Source organism: Larimichthys crocea, chromosome X (genome assembly GCF_000972845.2).
Source record: "Larimichthys crocea isolate SSNF chromosome X, L_crocea_2.0, whole genome shotgun sequence".
In the NCBI taxonomy this organism is placed as follows: domain Eukaryota; kingdom Metazoa; phylum Chordata; class Actinopteri; family Sciaenidae; genus Larimichthys; species Larimichthys crocea.
In genome coordinates, this window is record NC_040020.1 from 27,595,658 (window position 1) to 27,614,303 (window position 18,646).

General features: G+C 39.4%; 1 protein-coding gene across 1 annotated transcript in view; it reads right to left on the reverse strand.

Annotated features, from left to right (window-relative positions):
- The window catches only part of myh10 (myosin, heavy chain 10, non-muscle), a 69,333-nt gene that overhangs the window by 17,225 nt on the left and 33,462 nt on the right, over positions 1-18,646 (reverse strand). The window contains exons 15-18 of the mRNA XM_027283074.1: positions 5,441-5,635; positions 4,528-4,701; positions 4,180-4,353; positions 2,219-2,333 (exon numbers count right to left, since the gene is read on the reverse strand). Of these exons, the coding sequence (XP_027138875.1) occupies positions 2,219-2,333; positions 4,180-4,353; positions 4,528-4,701; positions 5,441-5,635 (658 nt within the window). The remainder of the gene's footprint in view (positions 1-2,218; positions 2,334-4,179; positions 4,354-4,527; positions 4,702-5,440; positions 5,636-18,646) is intronic.

An 18,646-nucleotide genomic window follows, 5' to 3' on the forward strand; every position in this document is an offset into this window, starting at 1 on the left:
AGTGGGTCTATTTCTAAGCCTAAAGGTCTGTACATACAGGGCCCTATATCTTCTGGAATCTTGGAAAGAAGCGCAGTCTTTAATATTATTTACTCACTAAGCATTAACAAAGTTTAATTGCAATAATTAAAATGCTGTTCTCAAGTCCTGGTTGATGATTGATGATGATTGATGATAGCTACATGAAAGCTTTTACACACTTTATTGCTTACGACACAAAACCTGCATCAACATATCACCAGAAAATCATTTCATTTCAACAGAATAAACAAAATTAGGCAACATTCATGGGGTTGCAAATACCGGATGCAAAAATATGAAAATATGTTCATAACCTATATCAAAAGGGGCACCACACCAATTTTACACATGCCGATTAGCTGACTAGTCATTGTTAGTCCTATTCAGCATGTGAAAACAGTTATAATCTTCATAGCTGCAATTATTATTTGACAAATCAACTGTCAGAAATGTGTTTTGATAATCAAAGCGAGCCAAACAAATTGGTTCTTCCAGCTTCTCAAATGTGTGAATTTGTTACTTCTCCTTGTCTTATCTCATAGTTTGTCTTTTAGACCAAACAAGATATTTGAAGACAATTTGCAAACTGTGATGGACATTTCCATAGTTCTCAGATGTTTTTGTAGACCAAACAATTATCTGAGAAAGAATCTGCAGATTAATCAATAATGAAAATAATTTAATTTAGTTGGGAGAGTTCTGGCAAGTGTGTGTATGGAAAGACCCAAATCAGCAGTCCAATTTTGTAATTTAGAGAGTGTATAGTTTCATTTGTTAAAGAAGGGCTAAATACGGTAATTTCCCAAAAAGCTCAGCCAGTGCAATGGTGTAGCTTCCTGACAATGATGACACAATGGGGCTCTATGACACAAAAAAATAACATAAATCAGGGTTTGGATACACAGATAATTATTATTGTGCAATCAACCCATTGTTGTTGTTTTTTAATGGGAATTCTTGGCAATAAGAAAAATAAAGACTATCGCCAACTTATCTATCAAATAGTACATCTTTTTACAATCGGGCAGCAATATCAGTCGACTTATTACAAAATATCTGAATAAAATGACCCAGCACATGAGTTATGCCTCAATTAAAAATACACTATATCACTTAGTAATGTCCAACCGACTAAATTAAAGTTACAAGTATTTGCTGAGCCGCAGACAGCTGGAGTTTAAACATTTAAACTGAAGTGAAGTACGGTCTGCCGTCTGGACCCTCTACCCTGACGTCTGCGCTCAGAGCCAAAGCAAATACCAACATCTGGTTTCAATCCTCCGCTACTGTGATCCAATCTAGGCAGGAGGAAGGCGGGAAATTAATGTCATTAAATTGTCTTCAGTCCAGCTTCAAATTCTTAATTTACTTGTGGATGTACCGCATCACAGAGAAGGACAAAAACAGAAATAAGCTATGAAGTTCAAAGGGAGCACTAGATCCAAAACTCTTTCTTCAGGGCTAGCGACCATACAAAGATCACAAGACCAATGTCAGCCTATAAAAACAGTGAAACAAAGCACACTAGTTTGACTACAGGGAGCAGTTGACTATATTCTACTTTAACTTTTTAAGGAATTAAGCACTTCTGTACTGCTTTTGGCTGAGACAAGGGAGCCATGCAGCCTGGAAGCAAATGGGAGCCATTGTAGCTATGACGGACACAGCACCGGCTGAAGCATGAAACATACAGCCAGATCTGGGCAAAAATATACCATTGCACTTTCAAGAAGTTAAGTTAACCTACTTGGGAAGCAGGTCAGCTTAACTCATATTCAGCCTATCAAACACCTTGTGCAACTTGTTTTCACAACCCAAAACTGTTTTCATTTCGAGTTATTATTATTTTGGCCCAGGTCTGCTACAGCACGACCCAGTCATTCACCTGCCGGGTTTTCCAGACTAGTGACATTGTCATAGAATGAAGCCCTTTGAATGGTCTGAATCTCTACAACACAGAGAAAGAGACAGGGAGGGGAGGGTAATATTAATTCTTAGAAATCATAACTGTGTAGGCCTGGGTCAACAAGGCAGACAGCTGTTGTTAGCAGGTTTGAATGAGAGACATATTGCTTGTTAATTGAATAAGCATACAGGTACACACATAATGAATCTTAAAGGGCGTGTTACTAAACGTGATTGCCTCTTATATCTGCTACTGTTTTCAGTGTTTAGAGAGATGTAGGTAGCAGCTTACCATCTTTCCACAGTTCAGCAACAAATTTGTCAGTTGACTGATGCAGAAGTGTGGCCACATTGTCATTCAGTGGGTCCATGTTCTTCATTAGCCACTCATCTGCCTTATAGTCCACCTGTAACGATGAAGGGGTGCAATTCAGCAAATAGAATGTCATTATGGAGTACTGGACTACAAAATTATGATTACGGTGATGATCATATTGGTTTTATTGACATTAACATAGAACATGAACATTTTAAAGTTGACGACATCTTTAGCATTTCTGTACTTCCAACTTTTGTTATATCCACTATCATATTACTAAAATTAAAATGAGCTAGTAATGGTAATTACTAAAGTAAAGACGTGTGCCATGTTAAAAGATCATTTTTGCTTTCTTAATGTGTCTGAGACCATCAGCTGTTCAGAGGTAGTGTTGGCATACAGCAAATAGGCCTATTCAACTACTATAGTAATCCATATAAGCAAGCGCTTGTCCAAGTAAAGAGAAATGACAGTCCATCATTACTTTAAGTCATGAAAGTAAGTCAAACTTGGAAAATTTCAAGAAGTTTGTATTCAATTTCAAGAAGTTTTTAGAATCCCCACAGGTGTGGTTCCCCCAGCAAAGTCAGCATGGTTCTTTGGAGGAAAGAAATTTGCTTTGCTGGTGACACAGTTGGTCATTAAATAAAGAAATGTATGGCGCACGTCACTGCCATGGACACTACAGCGACATGCCATCCCATCTGGTTTGTACTTAGTGAGACCATCACTTGTTTTACAATGGGACCAAAGAGACCTATGTAAGGTTTATGAATCAAGAAGAAGAGTGATGGATTGCTGCATCAGATGACTTGGCCTCCACAATTACCTGACCTAAACCCAACTGAGATGGTTTGGTATGAGTTGGACCACAGAGTAACAGAAAAGTAGCCAATTAGTGCTGAGCATATATGGGACCTCCGTCAAGACTGTTGGAAAATCATTCCAGGTGATGACTTCATGAAGCTAATCACTAAAACAAAAAGGTGGCTACTTTGAAGAATCTAAAATATAAATCATCTATCAACTATGAATCAAGAACTATGAGTCAAGAATATTGCAGCCTAATATGCGAAAACATACACTTAATAAAAGTTGTTCTACTACTTGATATATAGACAGAATACATAAGATCATATATATATATATTTTAGGCATACCGATGTTGACAACATTAACAACATTTGGCTTCATGGCGCTGCAGATTTTTCTCCACAGCAGACATTCTTAGAGTCCAAATCTCTGAGTGTTTGACTGATTGTGGTGTAAAACGACACAGTTCACATAATGTCAAGCAGATGTGCTACTCAGCAGGTCTCTCTGCAGGACAAATGCTGAGTGCCATTGCATAGCATCACTGACAACATCCAAATCCACTTTGATACATTTAAAAAAAATCAAACCCGGACTCTCAGCATTTCCCTGAAATCTCACCACAAGTGAACTTTGTGACACTGTTTAATCAGAGCCACTGACCAACAGCAACTTTTCCCTCACTGTTGAATTTGTGCAGTAGAAGAGAGAGGAAAAAAAGATACTTTGAAAAAAGCAGGAATAAAGAAGCTGGTCAAACACAGAACACATGTACAATAAATAGTGTAGAAAGTCACATATATTGTGTATCATATATTTCTGAATAGTAACTGAATCAATGGCCTAGGGCATGAGTTGATGTGCCTTAGCAAGTTCAACATGATTACCTTTTTCCTGTGTGTCTGTCTGAGTCAGTGCTTTTCTGAAGAGAGTCTAACCTATGTTCTGAAAACAGGCTCTATAAAATGAAAGCTCTGTCCTTTAGTAAACTGTAATTTCCCAGGAAATAACCAGTATATTTTTTTCTTTTGAAAACCAGCCAGGTGTGACACACTAACAATGTATTTTCAGTGAAGCAGACACAGAAGAGTGTGATTTTCAAAGAGATATAATGAGCGTACCCTGCCGGCGTAGTGGATGATGCAGAAGTCGGCCTTATCTTTGAGCTGACGAGGCTTCTGGAACTTGGTGTGTGTGCCCTGCTCCTGGATCAGCTTTTCTACAAAGGTCTTGTCTGTGGCCTTGGGGAACCAGCACTCTTCATCCAGCAGAGCCAGCACTCCTGGGGGGTTTGCCTGAAGCAATATTAACACAAAAGAAAAGACTTCAGAGAGTGATTAATAAATGTGGCATCATTTACCTGCTAGATTTGCCAGGATAGCTAAGTGTTAAGTGGAAAAATAAGATTATAAGTAGGTATGTTTATGTTTCATTAATCTCATTGATACTAGTTTTTCAGTCACACTGACCGGCCTCTCAATGAGGTCGATGCAGGGCTGCAGGTCGAGGCCGAAGTCGATGAAGCTCCACTCGATGCCCTCCCTCTGGTACTCCTCCTGCTCTAGGATGAACATGGTGTGGTTGAAGAGCTGCTGAAGCTTCTCATTGGTGTAGTTGATGCACAGCTGCTCAAATGAGTTCAACTGTAGGAAAGAATTAGAGACTTCATTACTTCATTGACAGAGAAATAATTTAAAAATATTTAGAATCAAGTAATCACTTTAGTTACTTTTATTAGAAAAATGTACTTGTGCCAGCTTCACAAATAATAATGTTTGCTGTGTTTTGTTTTACATGTTAGTAAACTGAATATCTTCAGTCCAGTCAGTCACACAAGGAATATGAAAGTCAACTTCCACTTTGGAAATTTATGACATTCTATAATCAATTAATCAATAATGAAAATAATAGTTTGAGCCCTAAAATTAGTATTACTACATAATATCTTGGCTGAAATTGCAATTATAAAGTCAATAATAAGATATGATTCAAATTATTTTGATGTGAAAAACTGTTCACCTGTCTCAGGCGACAGTAAATTGCTACTGTACACTCATCTCGGTTGCTGTGATAAGAGAGAGCCATGTGTTCAACTTGTTGATCAAGTTTTACCTGCTGTGAAACAGCGTCTGCCGACTCTTACAGTAGAGGGACACAGTGTTAAAAATAGAAGTGTTTTCCCCTCTTCAGGTGCGGTCCCACTTGATTTTTCTGCCCCTTCATTTCTATAAGTAATACTATACTAATAGTTTGACACCACTCTGTGTCAGCAAGACAACAGTCTGTAGGATGCAGCATTAAACAAACTGAACCCCATCAGAGTGCTAGGTCTGATCACAAAAATAGAGTAACTGCCAGCCTGTCAAGCCTCAAACACCTCACCTCAAAGATCTCAAATCCGGCAATATCAAGGATTCCAATGAAGGAGGCTCCCTGTCTCTTGGTCTTGTCCAGGGCTCTGTTGATCCTCAACACCAGCCAGCGGAACATCCTCTCGTAAGAGGCTTTGGCCAGAGCCTCAACAGCAAACTCAGCCTGCTCCTGGGTCTGGGCCTTCTGGACATAGTCCCTGCCAACCTACAAAAAGAAATGCTCAGATATCATCTTCTGATTCTACAATTATCATTACATGGAAACCGACAGACAAAAGGTAGAAATTTGTATCACAAACTAGGTGGCGAAACTTGACTGCCATGTTAAACTCTTTCACCAATTATTTTTCGCTTGTCACGATACCTATTTCTACCGTTACCAACGGAAGATGTTTAGTGAGCAAACATAAATTCTATTTTGCCTTTTCAGTTTTAATGTAGAAACTATGAGATATTTTGGTGTTAAGACAAGATGTGTCCCTTATGGTTTTTTTTGTTTTTTTTTTATTTTAAATGAGGCCACCGGTGCACACAGGGTGGAGTTAGTAAACTGTTAAGCTGAAGCTGGAAGTGGTCCACACAAAAAAATGTGTGTCCATCCTCAATGATGACGCATTGTAATGAAGGCAGTTTGTTTGCTGTGGAAGTTAAATTCATGCTGGCTGCAAAAATCTGTAAATTGTCTCTCACTTACATATGAAACCCAATGATTAAGCACACAAGAATGTAATTTATGGTTCCAGTTATTAATTAAAACAATGCCAACAATTTTTGTTGATTAAAGGCACGACTGAACGCCTATAAACGTAAATTTACCATCTTCCAAACACAAGAAACACAATTGTTCTCAGAATAGCTGTGCCGACTTCTAAATGAGGCCACATCAAGTTTTAATGAAAAGCTTAATTACTGGAGCTATGATCGAAGCTTGATGATTTCTGGCCTGTGAAATTAGTAGACAAACGTTTACGATCGACCCCTGAGCTGGTCTATGTGGCCCTGTGTGAGGAGGAAGCCACCATCCAAATAATCTGAGTTGACCTTCAGAGGCAACGACACCCACAGCTGTTTACCTCATCTGCATGAGTCTTATGACGCGCTAAATGGAAAATAATGCGGTATGACACAAATTGTGCTGCTGAATATATTTTTAACTATCAGGATGAATCTACAGCCATAATGGCATAGGTTTTTATTCACTATCAGAAATAAAAGATGAAAAAAAACAACAGTCTTATTAATATTCCTCGAAATGTGAAATGGTGCCTTATTCAAGCAAACTCTTTATTGCTTCATGTGGAAAAACTATGCAGAGCCCACGATGGAGAGCATCAATAACAACAATTTGCCTGTATCAGACACGGCTGCCTCGAAGATGAAAGGTCTCAGCCGAGTCGCTGAAAGCAAACACTCGCAGCTGGGAGCAGCGAGCGCAGAGTCAGAGAGACCAGGTGAGTGAAAAAGATAGAAAACAAGGAAACAGTTTGTGTACGTGGCTGAAACACTGACTGGCAGCAGCTTGAAGAGCATTAGCTGCTTAAAGTAGAGTTTCAGAGTTGACACAGTATGTCGTCTGTGTGTTGTAACTCTATAATTTGAGGTCTCCTATGACTTGGCTGCACCACAGTGGAGTGCAGCTTGTCCATGGAGATGGGATTTACTGCAGGTGAAGTGAAGTTGCACATTACATATGAATGACAACACTACTGACAGTGATATTTTTACCATATGTGGAGTTCCGAGGAGGACATCTGCCTCATAGTGGCTGTACAATTACACTTCAGTGTATTGCAGCTTGTAACTTGTGTGGTTGAGGAAACCCATGCACATTCAAACTTTGAGTTGAACGAGTTGAAATCATGCAGTTGAATCAATTCTGTTATTTTTTGTTTTTTTGAGGGCTCAAATATTAAACTTGTGTACATTTCAATGTATAATCAAGTGTTGTATTGAAACAATAGTCCCAAAACATTTTCACAAGCTAAAGCCAGTTACTGTGACAGATAACTTTGAGCACATGATACAACGTGTTGACCGTGTGTCTGGTCTTTATTTATTACTCTTATTTATTTCTTTTTAATCTCATGCTCTCTTTTTTTCATTACTGTTGTTTTCTAATTAGTTTAATCGTGGAAATGAATATGTTGATGAAGTATATCTAATGTTAAACATACTATCTCGTTAGTGTTTCTTTGTTAATGTTTGATCTGTATAAAAGTTGACTGATGCTTCATTAACAACGCGACGCATCTAATCGTGCCCTCACCCACATTTATTCTTTTTTTCTCTTCCCTGCCGTGCGCATTCGGAAAGATGTTGCTTTTTTTCCATAACACTTAACATCTGACGTCCTTTTTTCCGGTCATTCCGTTTTTTCCCAGTGGTGTGTTTGTTGCTTGTTTATGAATGCTGAGAGGCTTTTGTTCAACGTTCGGTACTAGCACGCTCACTGCTAACAGTCTCAGATTGGATTTGACTTAACTTTTAAAATTAAATTTGTTTTGTTTTTACAGAATGGTCACATGCACATCCTTTCAGTTTTGACAGTTGACTGTTAACTTTATATTTCCTTAATACGACCTGCGGCAGAGCAGCCCTGGAGCTCCTCCTCCTTTTGGCAGCGGATCTTGAGCCTCCTCAATCTGAGCCTGAAGCTCAGCAATCTGTCCTGCAGGTCAGTGCGTCTCAGCGTCCAGCTTACGTTGGCCTTCTCCAGCTCCTGCCGTGTTTTCTCCTCCTTGCTTTAAACGTTCTACAAAGGGGAGGTGCAAGGAGTTACCGTATAACAAAAATAAAATTCAAAACAAAATGCAAAATCAAACATACAAATAGTTAATTTTACCTTTGGCTTCAATTCACATGGTTTAAAATGGTAACGGGCGAAATCACAAGTTATAACAGAGGTGTCATACGAGGCACAGAGCTGGTCACAGAAAGTGACAAAACCGCAACACTAATTGCTAACAGCCTGCACAACTAATGGTAATCAGATGCAGCTTTGCAGCACATTAACCCATTAATGCGTTTTTTTTTTAAACGTCATCCCCACATATACAGATCTTTAGCGAACCTGTGCTTCTATAACGGCTGATTATGCCACATGTTGCATATCAGAAGCATTATTAACAATACAAATCTAAAAAACTATTTTCCTTGTCATTGGCGAAATAATATTGCTGGCAAAAATTTATGACGTTTACAGATCTCAAAAATGTTTTATTCATAAATATACTGAATGTAAGCGTGAACCTATTAGATTTCATGTTTTACACTGTATTATCTTACACATACCTGCTGACACCTACCAAATCATTCAGGCACACTAATCACAAATGAGTCACTTGCTCTTGGTCATTGGTAAAATGGGTTGTTGTGCATTTAAAGCTTTTCTGAGACTTCCTCAGCTGAAGCAGTTCAGAGCAGCCATCAGTGTTGGAAATCAGGGCACCTCTTTCCTTTTGCCTAGTTAACAACAGCTGTCAAGGTTTTCCAATGAAAGTAAAGTAATGTGAGATCTTATAGCTTCAAGTGTTGAAGTTTGGACAGTTGGAACAACCTCGTGTTTATAACAGGTGAGGTAACCACATTGAGGTGTCCCTCATGAGTCATAACTGTCAACAAATACACGCTTCAGGTTCAAATGACCTAGTTTATAAATAGCACAGAAACAAATTGCTTCATCTTTCATCTCCAGAGCTGCTAATATGAACAACCTGTATTATTCCAGATAAACAGAGAGACACAGCGCCATCATGAAGCCAAAAAGGAAAACACATTACCCGCAATCACTTTCAACCAGTACACCATAATAAAATCCTAGTGACTCTATAAATCTTCAAAGAAAAAAAAAACAATACTTGTTTAAATCATTTGGATGCTTAACTGAATGGGGCTGAAGACCTGAGTTATATATTGAAGGTTTAACTCGGTACAGCTCTAACAGTTACACCATCAAGATTCACACTGGGATCTCCTATGTTTGTTTTGTTCTTCCTCTTGCTGCTGTTCATTCAAATATTCTAGTGACACTTAAAACTGAGAGGCCCATCCATCGATTTTTCCAGCCTAACGTGTGGCTGTTTAATAAATGTTTCTCTATTCTTGGACACAAATGGAGCTGGTAACTCATCTCTCACCCTCCAGGTCAACCATCATCTCTCCTGCTTTGTTCTTGACTTTGCCCAGGTTCTTTGCTTTCTCCTCCTCCTCTGTCAGTTGGAGGTCATCTCGCGATCCTGTCCTCCAGCAGCTTTTTCTCCGTTGGGTAAAATCAAGTGTGAGGACTGGAGGCTTTAAGACACACACTAATATGGAGCATGAAGACTTAACTAATAAGCCATAAAAGTCAAATTGAGTTTGTTTTTTGAACAAATTATGCCATAACTTTTACATAATCCCAACTTAAAGCACTTGCTCTGCTTTCTGGTTCATGTGTGACTCATCACGAGCAGATAAATCGTCTCACCTTGAGGAACCTTGGAGTTTGGTCCTCCAGCAGGAGAATGTCTTCCTCCATTTTCTTGATCTTGCGCCTCAGCTGTCACTTTGTCCAGCTGCAGCTTCTGTCTAGCAGCTGTCCTCTTCATCGAGCTGCCCTCCAGGTCCTTTAGAGAGGAAAAACACACACATAAAGCTTCACAGCCAATCCAATATGATGAGGTTGGCACTGAAGTTTATAAAGTGACAAGTTTGACACATTAAACCTTTAAAGTCTCGAACAGTTGGCTTCAAATTCAGAGGCAGTACATATTTAGGACATAATAAAAAAGTGATTACTGTCAGTGTGGTTGGCCAATATTTGTTAGACATGTCTTTGGACTGAATGCCAACGCTTCAACTCTGTATAATGGATTTTCATAGATTACAGTGTTCTACAGTGCCAGGTTTCTCTTCATGTAGTACTGAAACCAAATGTTTTTTGTTTGCTGAGATTTACGAGAAAAGATGAAAAGAGCAGAAACACAAAACTTCTCAAACCTTGGCAGAAATTGTGAGATCTTGAAGGATCCCATCGCTTATAGTACTGATTAAAAAAAGGTTATCGGGCCTTTAAATGTGTAGAAGTGTAAAAATAAATTTCCATTTATTTGGATGTCAGCATGTCAAACAAGCAGAAAGGTGTTTGTGTGTGTCGAAGTTCAATTCAAATGGTAAAAGATATAAACCTGGATGTGTGACTGCATCTTCTTCTTCTCATTCTGCAGACTCTGGTTACGCTCCTCTTCCTCCTCCCCTGGACGTCAAGTCATGAAGGATCTCCTCCAACTCTTGCTTCCTAGAAAGCAGACGAACTCTCATCTCTTCGCCTCAGCAAACAACTCAGTCTCTCGTGGAGTTGTTCTGCTAGAATATTCTTCTCCTCTAGGAGCTGGAGAGAGAAAACAGTTTGAAAACAAAATTATCCAGTGTTCGTAGCTACAAGCTAGATTTTTTTCAAGTCAAAAATTGACAGCGCAGACAAACTACAGTGATTTTCTTACAAATACTCGGTACAGTGTTCATCGTGTCACAATACTGTTTCTCTGATACGATTGTGGCTTCATGAGGGCCACAATTACATCAACTTAATACAACATATTTCCAGAGCCATTTACCTGTTGGTGTTTTCCTTTCCATCTCCACTAGCTCATTCTCCACCTTGAGCTGTCCTCTCCTTCCCTTTACCAGCTCCTCATCTTTGGCCTGCATCTCCTCTTCCTGCCTGGTGACCTGCAGCAGAGGCTTCACCTGAGGAAGGAGAGAGAGAATATTACTGTAACCTCTACAGGGTTTCTGCAGTGTTCACTAAATTAAATGTTTGATCCTTTTAATACAACATAGAATATATTTAATATCCATTTCATGGTCATACTGGTCAAAGAATGACAGAAAACCAGGGTTAATAATATTTATTAAGTACATGAATGTATTGACAGCTATAATCACATTTTCACTACTTCTCAGAGTAATAATAATTCAGAGTAATATAAAAAATTAATTAACCTGACCTAGACCCAGATAACAGCAATTAAAAAAAACTATGCATTCAAGTTTTTGCTCAAATTGACCCATGCCAGTTATAATTAGATGAGTTCCGAGCTGCATTATGAAGCATTAGGCTCATGTGTCTGCTGGCAGATTAAAACTGTAGTTAATCGGTGTATAATGTCACACAACAGCCCAACAATGAAATACAGAAAATTACAACAAATGTTATGTCAAAGCCTAAAATATTTTATGAAATTAAATTTAATATCTCAAAGACTTTAATGAAGTGGATTCAATGCATAACACTGAACATTTCCATAGCAACTGTGCCAACTCTATTCCTTTCTAAACTCTGTTTAGTTTATTCAACTGAAGACTTTTTGAGACATCCAGTCACTAATCCCTGAAAACACAATTTACAGGCCTCAGATCGACTGTTGAAGCAGAGATGTAAAGATGTGTGGTGTGTGTCAATGTATTGACTATCTGGCTGGAGGAGGCAGCTTTCAGGGTTCTCACCTTGGTGAAAGTCTCCACCACTGCCAGTGTCGCAGCTTCAAGTAAGCAGCACAGTTCCTTTGAAGGACCTTTAGGGCACTCAGCTGCTGCTGCTTCTTAGCAAAGGCCCTGAGGAAAGGAAAGAAACGGTACAATAACAAGCGACAAATCACATTTCTATGCAGTGGTTTTTGAAGACCAAGTTTGGGTTGCGTTTAGTGTATAGATGAGCTGTAAAGGCACCAAACTTAAACCTGCACTGGCCACTTGGGGGCAGCAGAAACAAGTTACAAAGCAACATTATCATTCATCTGGCTTCCTGATAAACGTAGATCCAATATTTTCCCTCTTTTAGCTCTCATTTTGGTGTCTGAAGAAATATCTGCCCCTCATATATCTGGCTACTAAATGTTCCTCTATGTCACTATGTATAACTGTCTGTCTGCTGTTTGGTATGGAGCAGGTAGTGTGAAAAACAGAGCTTTTGCACTGAAAACAGCTGAGAGGGTTTATGGTTTAGCTGCTTTAAGTGAGGAACTAAGAATGTGTGTTTCACAGTTAGCGCCTGTCATAAACAGAGATCTGACACTTTGCGTGCCAATATCCACGGCACACAGATTGGAAGTAGATGATGATGTCAGTGATCTTCAGATCTCTCTCCTCCTCTAGATGGACCAAAACACCAGTTCTGAAGAAGATTTTACTCTGACCAATACGGAAAAGGTTGGGGTCCAGCTCGAGGGCTCTGATCTGTTAAAAAGACACATCAGGAGTTCTATGAAGTTTCTATACACGTTAAAATACACAGAATATTTTTCGTTTCCAGGAAAGCAGTTTTAAATCTGATTCAAAAAAATAAAAAGCACTACCATTCTCTCACAGGCTTTGTTCCCATCCATGAATCCCTTGGGGATAGCGTTGGGTGTCAGGATCTCATATCTGTGAACAAAAGAGAAACATAAATATAAACTGAAAATGAAGCCAACACTCTGTTATCAAAGAACCAGGAATTATGTTAAGTAACCCAACATTATGTTCAAAAAGCTTCTTGTTGTTGTCACCTCTGTCTGAACTCCTGGAAGACGATGCGGTTGGGAAGCCCTGCTGCAGATTCGAATCCCTTCCAGGACTCCATTACACCTGAGCTGGTCCAGAACCAGGTGAGGCTCCAGTTTACCAGCCTGAAGAGAAGGACAAATACAGCACTAAGACAATCTGAACGTGACGTTTTCTCTGGAGTACAAGGCAGAGGTCATAGTCTTTTCTCAGATTACTTTGGTCAACGTGTCACCATTTCTGGACTTCCCAGACTACAAGGCAAATGATTATAAAAATAAAGTGACAATGATAAATCACGCTACAATACAATCAATATTATACTGTAGAGTTACAGGTCCCTCATTTTTAACTGCTTGAACACACAGCTCCCAACAGATATGTATTACCCGTTTTTCAGTGGTTCGGGATGATGCAGCGAACAAAGTTGGGGTTGGTGTTTCTCAGTGTGGCCATGAGCTTGGTGAGCGACTCCTTGTAGAGCTGTCCTACTGTACGAAACATGCCCTTTTTGTTTTGTAGGTGGCACCAAAGGCTGTCTCATCATTCCTGCCACCTGGTCCAGGCCCACATACGGTCACTGGTGGGGAGATGGGAGAACGGGTTAGAGCAGGAAGACCTTGTGGGGAGCAGAGAAAGCACTGTACAAGCGGCAGTAGCAACGATGTGGCTACATGACCAAGTGCGGATGGATGGAAAAGAGAGTACACACTATGTCAAACAACAGCAGTCCAACAAAATAGCATTCAAAGTCTAGAACTACCATAGTTTTCTGCAGATGGAGATGGAGTGGGTCTATTCCTAAGCTAAAGGTCTGTACATACAGGGCCTATATCTTCTGGAATCTTGGAAAGAAGCGCAGTCTTTAATATTATACTCACAAGCATTAACAAAGTTTAATTGCAATATTAAAATGCTGTTCTCAAGTCCTGGTTGATGATTGATGATGATTGATGATAGCTACATGAAAGCTTTTACACACTTGATTGCTTACGACACAAAACCTGCATCAACATATCACAAAAATCATTCATTTCAACAGAATAAACAAAATTAGGCAACATTCATGGGGTGCGCAAATACCGGATGCAAAATATGAAAATATGTTCATAACCTATATCAAAAGGGGCACTACACCAATTTTACACATGCCGATGCTGATGCTGTTAGTCCTATCCAGCATGTGAAAACAGTTATAATCTTTATAGCTGCAATTATTATTTGACAATCAACTGTCCAGAAATGTGTTTTGATAATCAAAAAACCTCAAATCATTTTCGAGCCAAACAAATTGGTTCTTCCAGTTCTCAAATGTGTGAATTTGTTACTTCTCCTTGTCTTATCTCATAGTTTGTCTTTTGGACCAAAACAGATTTTGAAGACAATTTGCAAACTGTGATGGACATTTCCATAGTTCTCAGATGTTTTGTAGACCAAACATTATCTGAGAAAGAATCTGCAGATTAATCAATAATGAAAAAAATTTAATTTAGTTGGGAGATTTCGGGCAAGTGTGTGTGGAAAGACCCAATCAGCAGTCCAATTTGTAATTTAGAGAGTGTAAGTTTCATTGTTAAAGAGGGCTAAATACGGTAATTCCCAAAAAGCTCAGCCAGCGCAATGGTGTAGCTTCCTGACAATGATGACACAATGGGGCTCTATGACACAAAAAAATAACAAAATCAGGGTTGGATACACAGATAATTATTATTGTGCAATCAACCCATTGTGTTGTTTTTTAATGGGAATTCTTGCAATAAGAAAATAAAGACTATCGCCAACTTATCTATCAAATAGTACATCTTTTTACAATGGCAGCAATATCAGTCGACTTATTACAAAATATCTGAAAAAATGACCCAGCACAGGAGTTATGCCTCAATTAAAAATACACTATACACTTAGTAATGTCCAACCGACAAATAAAGTTACAAGTATTTGCTGACCGCAGACAGCTGGAGTTTAAACATTTAAACTGAAGTGAAGTACGGTCTGCCGTCTGGACCCCTACCCTGACGTCTGCGCTCAGAGCCAAAGCAAATACCAACATCTGGTTTCAATCCTCCGCTACTGTGATCCAATCTAGGCAGGAGGAGGCGGGAAATTAATGTCATTAAATTGTCTCAGTCCAGCTTCAAATTCTTAATTTACTTGTGGATGTACCGCATCACAGAGAAGGACAAAAACAGAAATAAGCTATGAAGTTCAAGGGAGCACTAGATCCAAAACTCTTTCTTCAGGGCTAGCGCCATACAAAGAACACAAGACCAATGTCAGCCTATAAAAACAGTGAAACAAAGCACACTAGTTTGACTACAGGGAGCAGTTGACTATATTCTACTTTAACTTTTTAAGGAATTAAGCACTACTGTACTGCTTTTGGCTGAGACAGGGAGCCATGCAGCCTGGAAGCAAATGGGAGCCATTGTAGCTATGACGGACACAGCACGGCTGAAGCAGACATACAGCCGATCTGGGCAAAAATATACAGTGCACTTTCAAGAAGTTAAGTTAACCTACTTGGGAAGCAGGTCAGCTTAACTCAATTCAGCCTATCAACACACTTGTGCAACTTGTTTTCACAACCCAAAACTGTTTTCATTTCGAGTTATTATTATTTGGCCCAGGTCTGCACAGCACGACCCAGTCATTCACCTGCCGGTTTTCCAGACTAGTGACATTGTCATAGAATGAAGCCCTTTGAATGGTCTGAATCTCTACAACACAGAGAAAGAGACAGGGAGGGGAGGGTAATATTAATTCTTAGAAATCATAACTGTGTAGGCCTGGGTCAACAAGGCAGACAGCTGTTGTTAGCAGGCTTGAATGAGAGACATATTGCTTGTTAATTGAATAAGCATACAGGTACACACATAATGAATCTTAAAGGGCGCGTTACTAAACGGGATTGCCTCTAATATCTGCTACTGTTTTCAGTGTTTAGAGAGACTTAGGAGCAGCTTACCATCTTTCCACAGTTCAGCAACAAATTTGTCAGTTGACTGATGCAGAAGTGTGGCCACATTGTCATTCAGTGGGTCCATGTTCTTCATTAGCCACTCATCTGCCTTATAGTCAACTGTAACGATGAAGGGGTGCAATTCAGCAAATAGAATGTCATTATGGAGTACTGGACTACAAATTATGATTACGGTGATGATCAATTGGTTTTATTGATTACATAGAACAGGAACATTTTAAAGTGACGACATCTTTAGCATTTCTGTACTTCCAACTTGTTATATCCACTATCAATTTAAAATTAAAATGAGGTAGTAATGGTAATAACTAAAGTAAAGACGTGTGGCCGGTTAAAGATAATTTTGCTTTCTTAATGTGTCGGAGACCATCAGCTTTCAGAGGTGTGTTGGCATACAGCAAATAGGCCTATTCAACTATATAGTAATCCATATAAGCAAGGCTTGTCCAAGTAAAGAGAAATGACAGCATCATTTTTAGTCATGAAAGTAGTCAAATTGAAATTTCAGAACTTGTATTAATTCAGAAGTTTTATCCCCACAGGTGTGGTTCCCCCAGCAAAGTCAGCAGGTTCTTGGGGAAGAATTGCTTTGCTGGTGACACAGTTGGTCATTAAATAAAGAAATGTATGGCGATTCACTGCCATGGACACTACAGCGACATGCCATCCCTCTGGTTTGTATTGTGGAGACCATCACTTGTTTTAGAATCAAGAAGAAGAGTGATGGATTGCTGCATCAGATGACTTGGCCTCCACAATTACCTGACCTAAACCCAACTGAGATGGTTTGGTATGAGTTGGACCACAGAGTAACAGAAAAGTAGCCAATTAGTGCTGAGCATATAGGGGACCTCCGTCAAGACTGTTGGAAAATCATTCCAGGGATGACTTCATGAAGCTGATCACCAAAACAAAGGGTGGCTACTTTGAAGAATCTAAAATATAAACATCTATCAACTTGAATCAAGAACTATGAGTCAAGAATATATGCGAAAACATACACTTAATAAAAGTGTTCTACTACTTGATATATAGACAGAATACATAAGATCATATATATATATTTTAGGCATACCGATGTTGACAACATTAACAACATTGGCTTCATGGCGCTGCAGATTTTTCTCCACAGCAGACATTCTTAGAGTCCAAATCTCTGAGTGTTTGACTGATTGTGGTGGTAAAACGACACAGTTCACATAATGTCAAGCAATGTGCTACTCAGCAGGTCTCTCTGCAGGACAAATGCTGAGTGCATTGCAAGCATCACTGACAACATCCAAATCCACTTTGATACATTTAAAAAAAATCAAACCCGGACTCTCAGCATTTCCCTGAAATCTCACCACAAGTGAACTTTGTGACACTGTTTAATCAGAGCCACTGACCAACAGCAACTTTCCCCTCACTGTGAATGTGCAGTAGAAAGAGAAGGAAAAAAAGATACTTTGAAAAAAAGCAGGAAAAAGAAGCTGGTCAAACACAGAACACGTACAATAAAAGTGTAGAAAGTCACATATATTGTGTATCATATATTTCTGAATAGTAACTGAATCAATGGCCTAGGGCATGAGTTGATGTGCCTTAGCAAGTTAACATGATTACCTTTTTCCTGTGTGTCTGTCTGAGTCAGTGCTTTTCTGAAGAGAGTCAACCTATGTTCTGAAAACAGGCTCTATAAAATGAAAGCTCTGTCCTTAGTAAACTGTAATTTCCCAGGAAATAACCAGTATATTTTTTTCTTTTGAAACAAGCCAGGTGTGACACACTAACAATGTATTTTCAGTGAAGCAGACACAGAAACCTACGGAGTGGGATTTTCAAAGAGATATAATGAGCGTACCCTGCCGGCGTAGTGGATGATGCAGAAGTCGGCCTTATTTTGACGGACGAGGCTTCTGGAACTTGGTGTGGTGTGCCCTGCTCCTGGATCAGCTTTTCTACAAAGGTCTTGTCTGTGGCCTTGGGGAACCAGCACCTTCATCCAGCAGAGCCAGCACTCCTGGTGGGTTTGCCTAAGCAATATTAACACAAAGAAAAGACTTCAGAGAGTGATTAATAAATGTGGCATCATTTACCTGCTAGATTTGCCAGGATAGCTAAGTGTTAAGTGGAAAAATAAGATTTAAGTAGGTATGTTTATGTTTCATTAATCCATTGATACTAGTTTTTCAGTCACACTGACCGGCCTCTCAATGAGGTCGATGCAGGGCTGCAGGTCGAGGCCGAAGTCGATGAAGCTCCACTCGAGCCCTCCCTCTGGTACTCCTCCTGCTCTAGGATGAAACTGGTGTGGTTGAAGAGCGGCTGAAGCTTCTCATTGGTGTAGTTGATGCCCAGCTGCTCAAATGAGTTCAACTGTGAGAGAAATACAAGAAAGAACAATACTATCACTGGAAATTCATGTAAATGACAAGAAATCATAACCTCAAACAGAGTAGATGGCTAACAACAAAAACAAAGACAAAAGAACAAACACACAAAAAAAAAACATTTTCTTTAGCCACAACACACAAACCATATTCTCTAAAGATTCAAAGTTAAAAAGATTTCAATCCACATGAAAAATCTCAAAACCCGCAATGTCCAGGATGCCAATGAAGGAGGCCCCCTGTCGTTTGGTCCTGTCCAAAGCTTTTGTGATGCGGTGGGCAGCCAGCGGAACAGGCGCTCATATGTTGCTTTAGCCAAGGCCTCAACAGCGAAGTCAGCCTG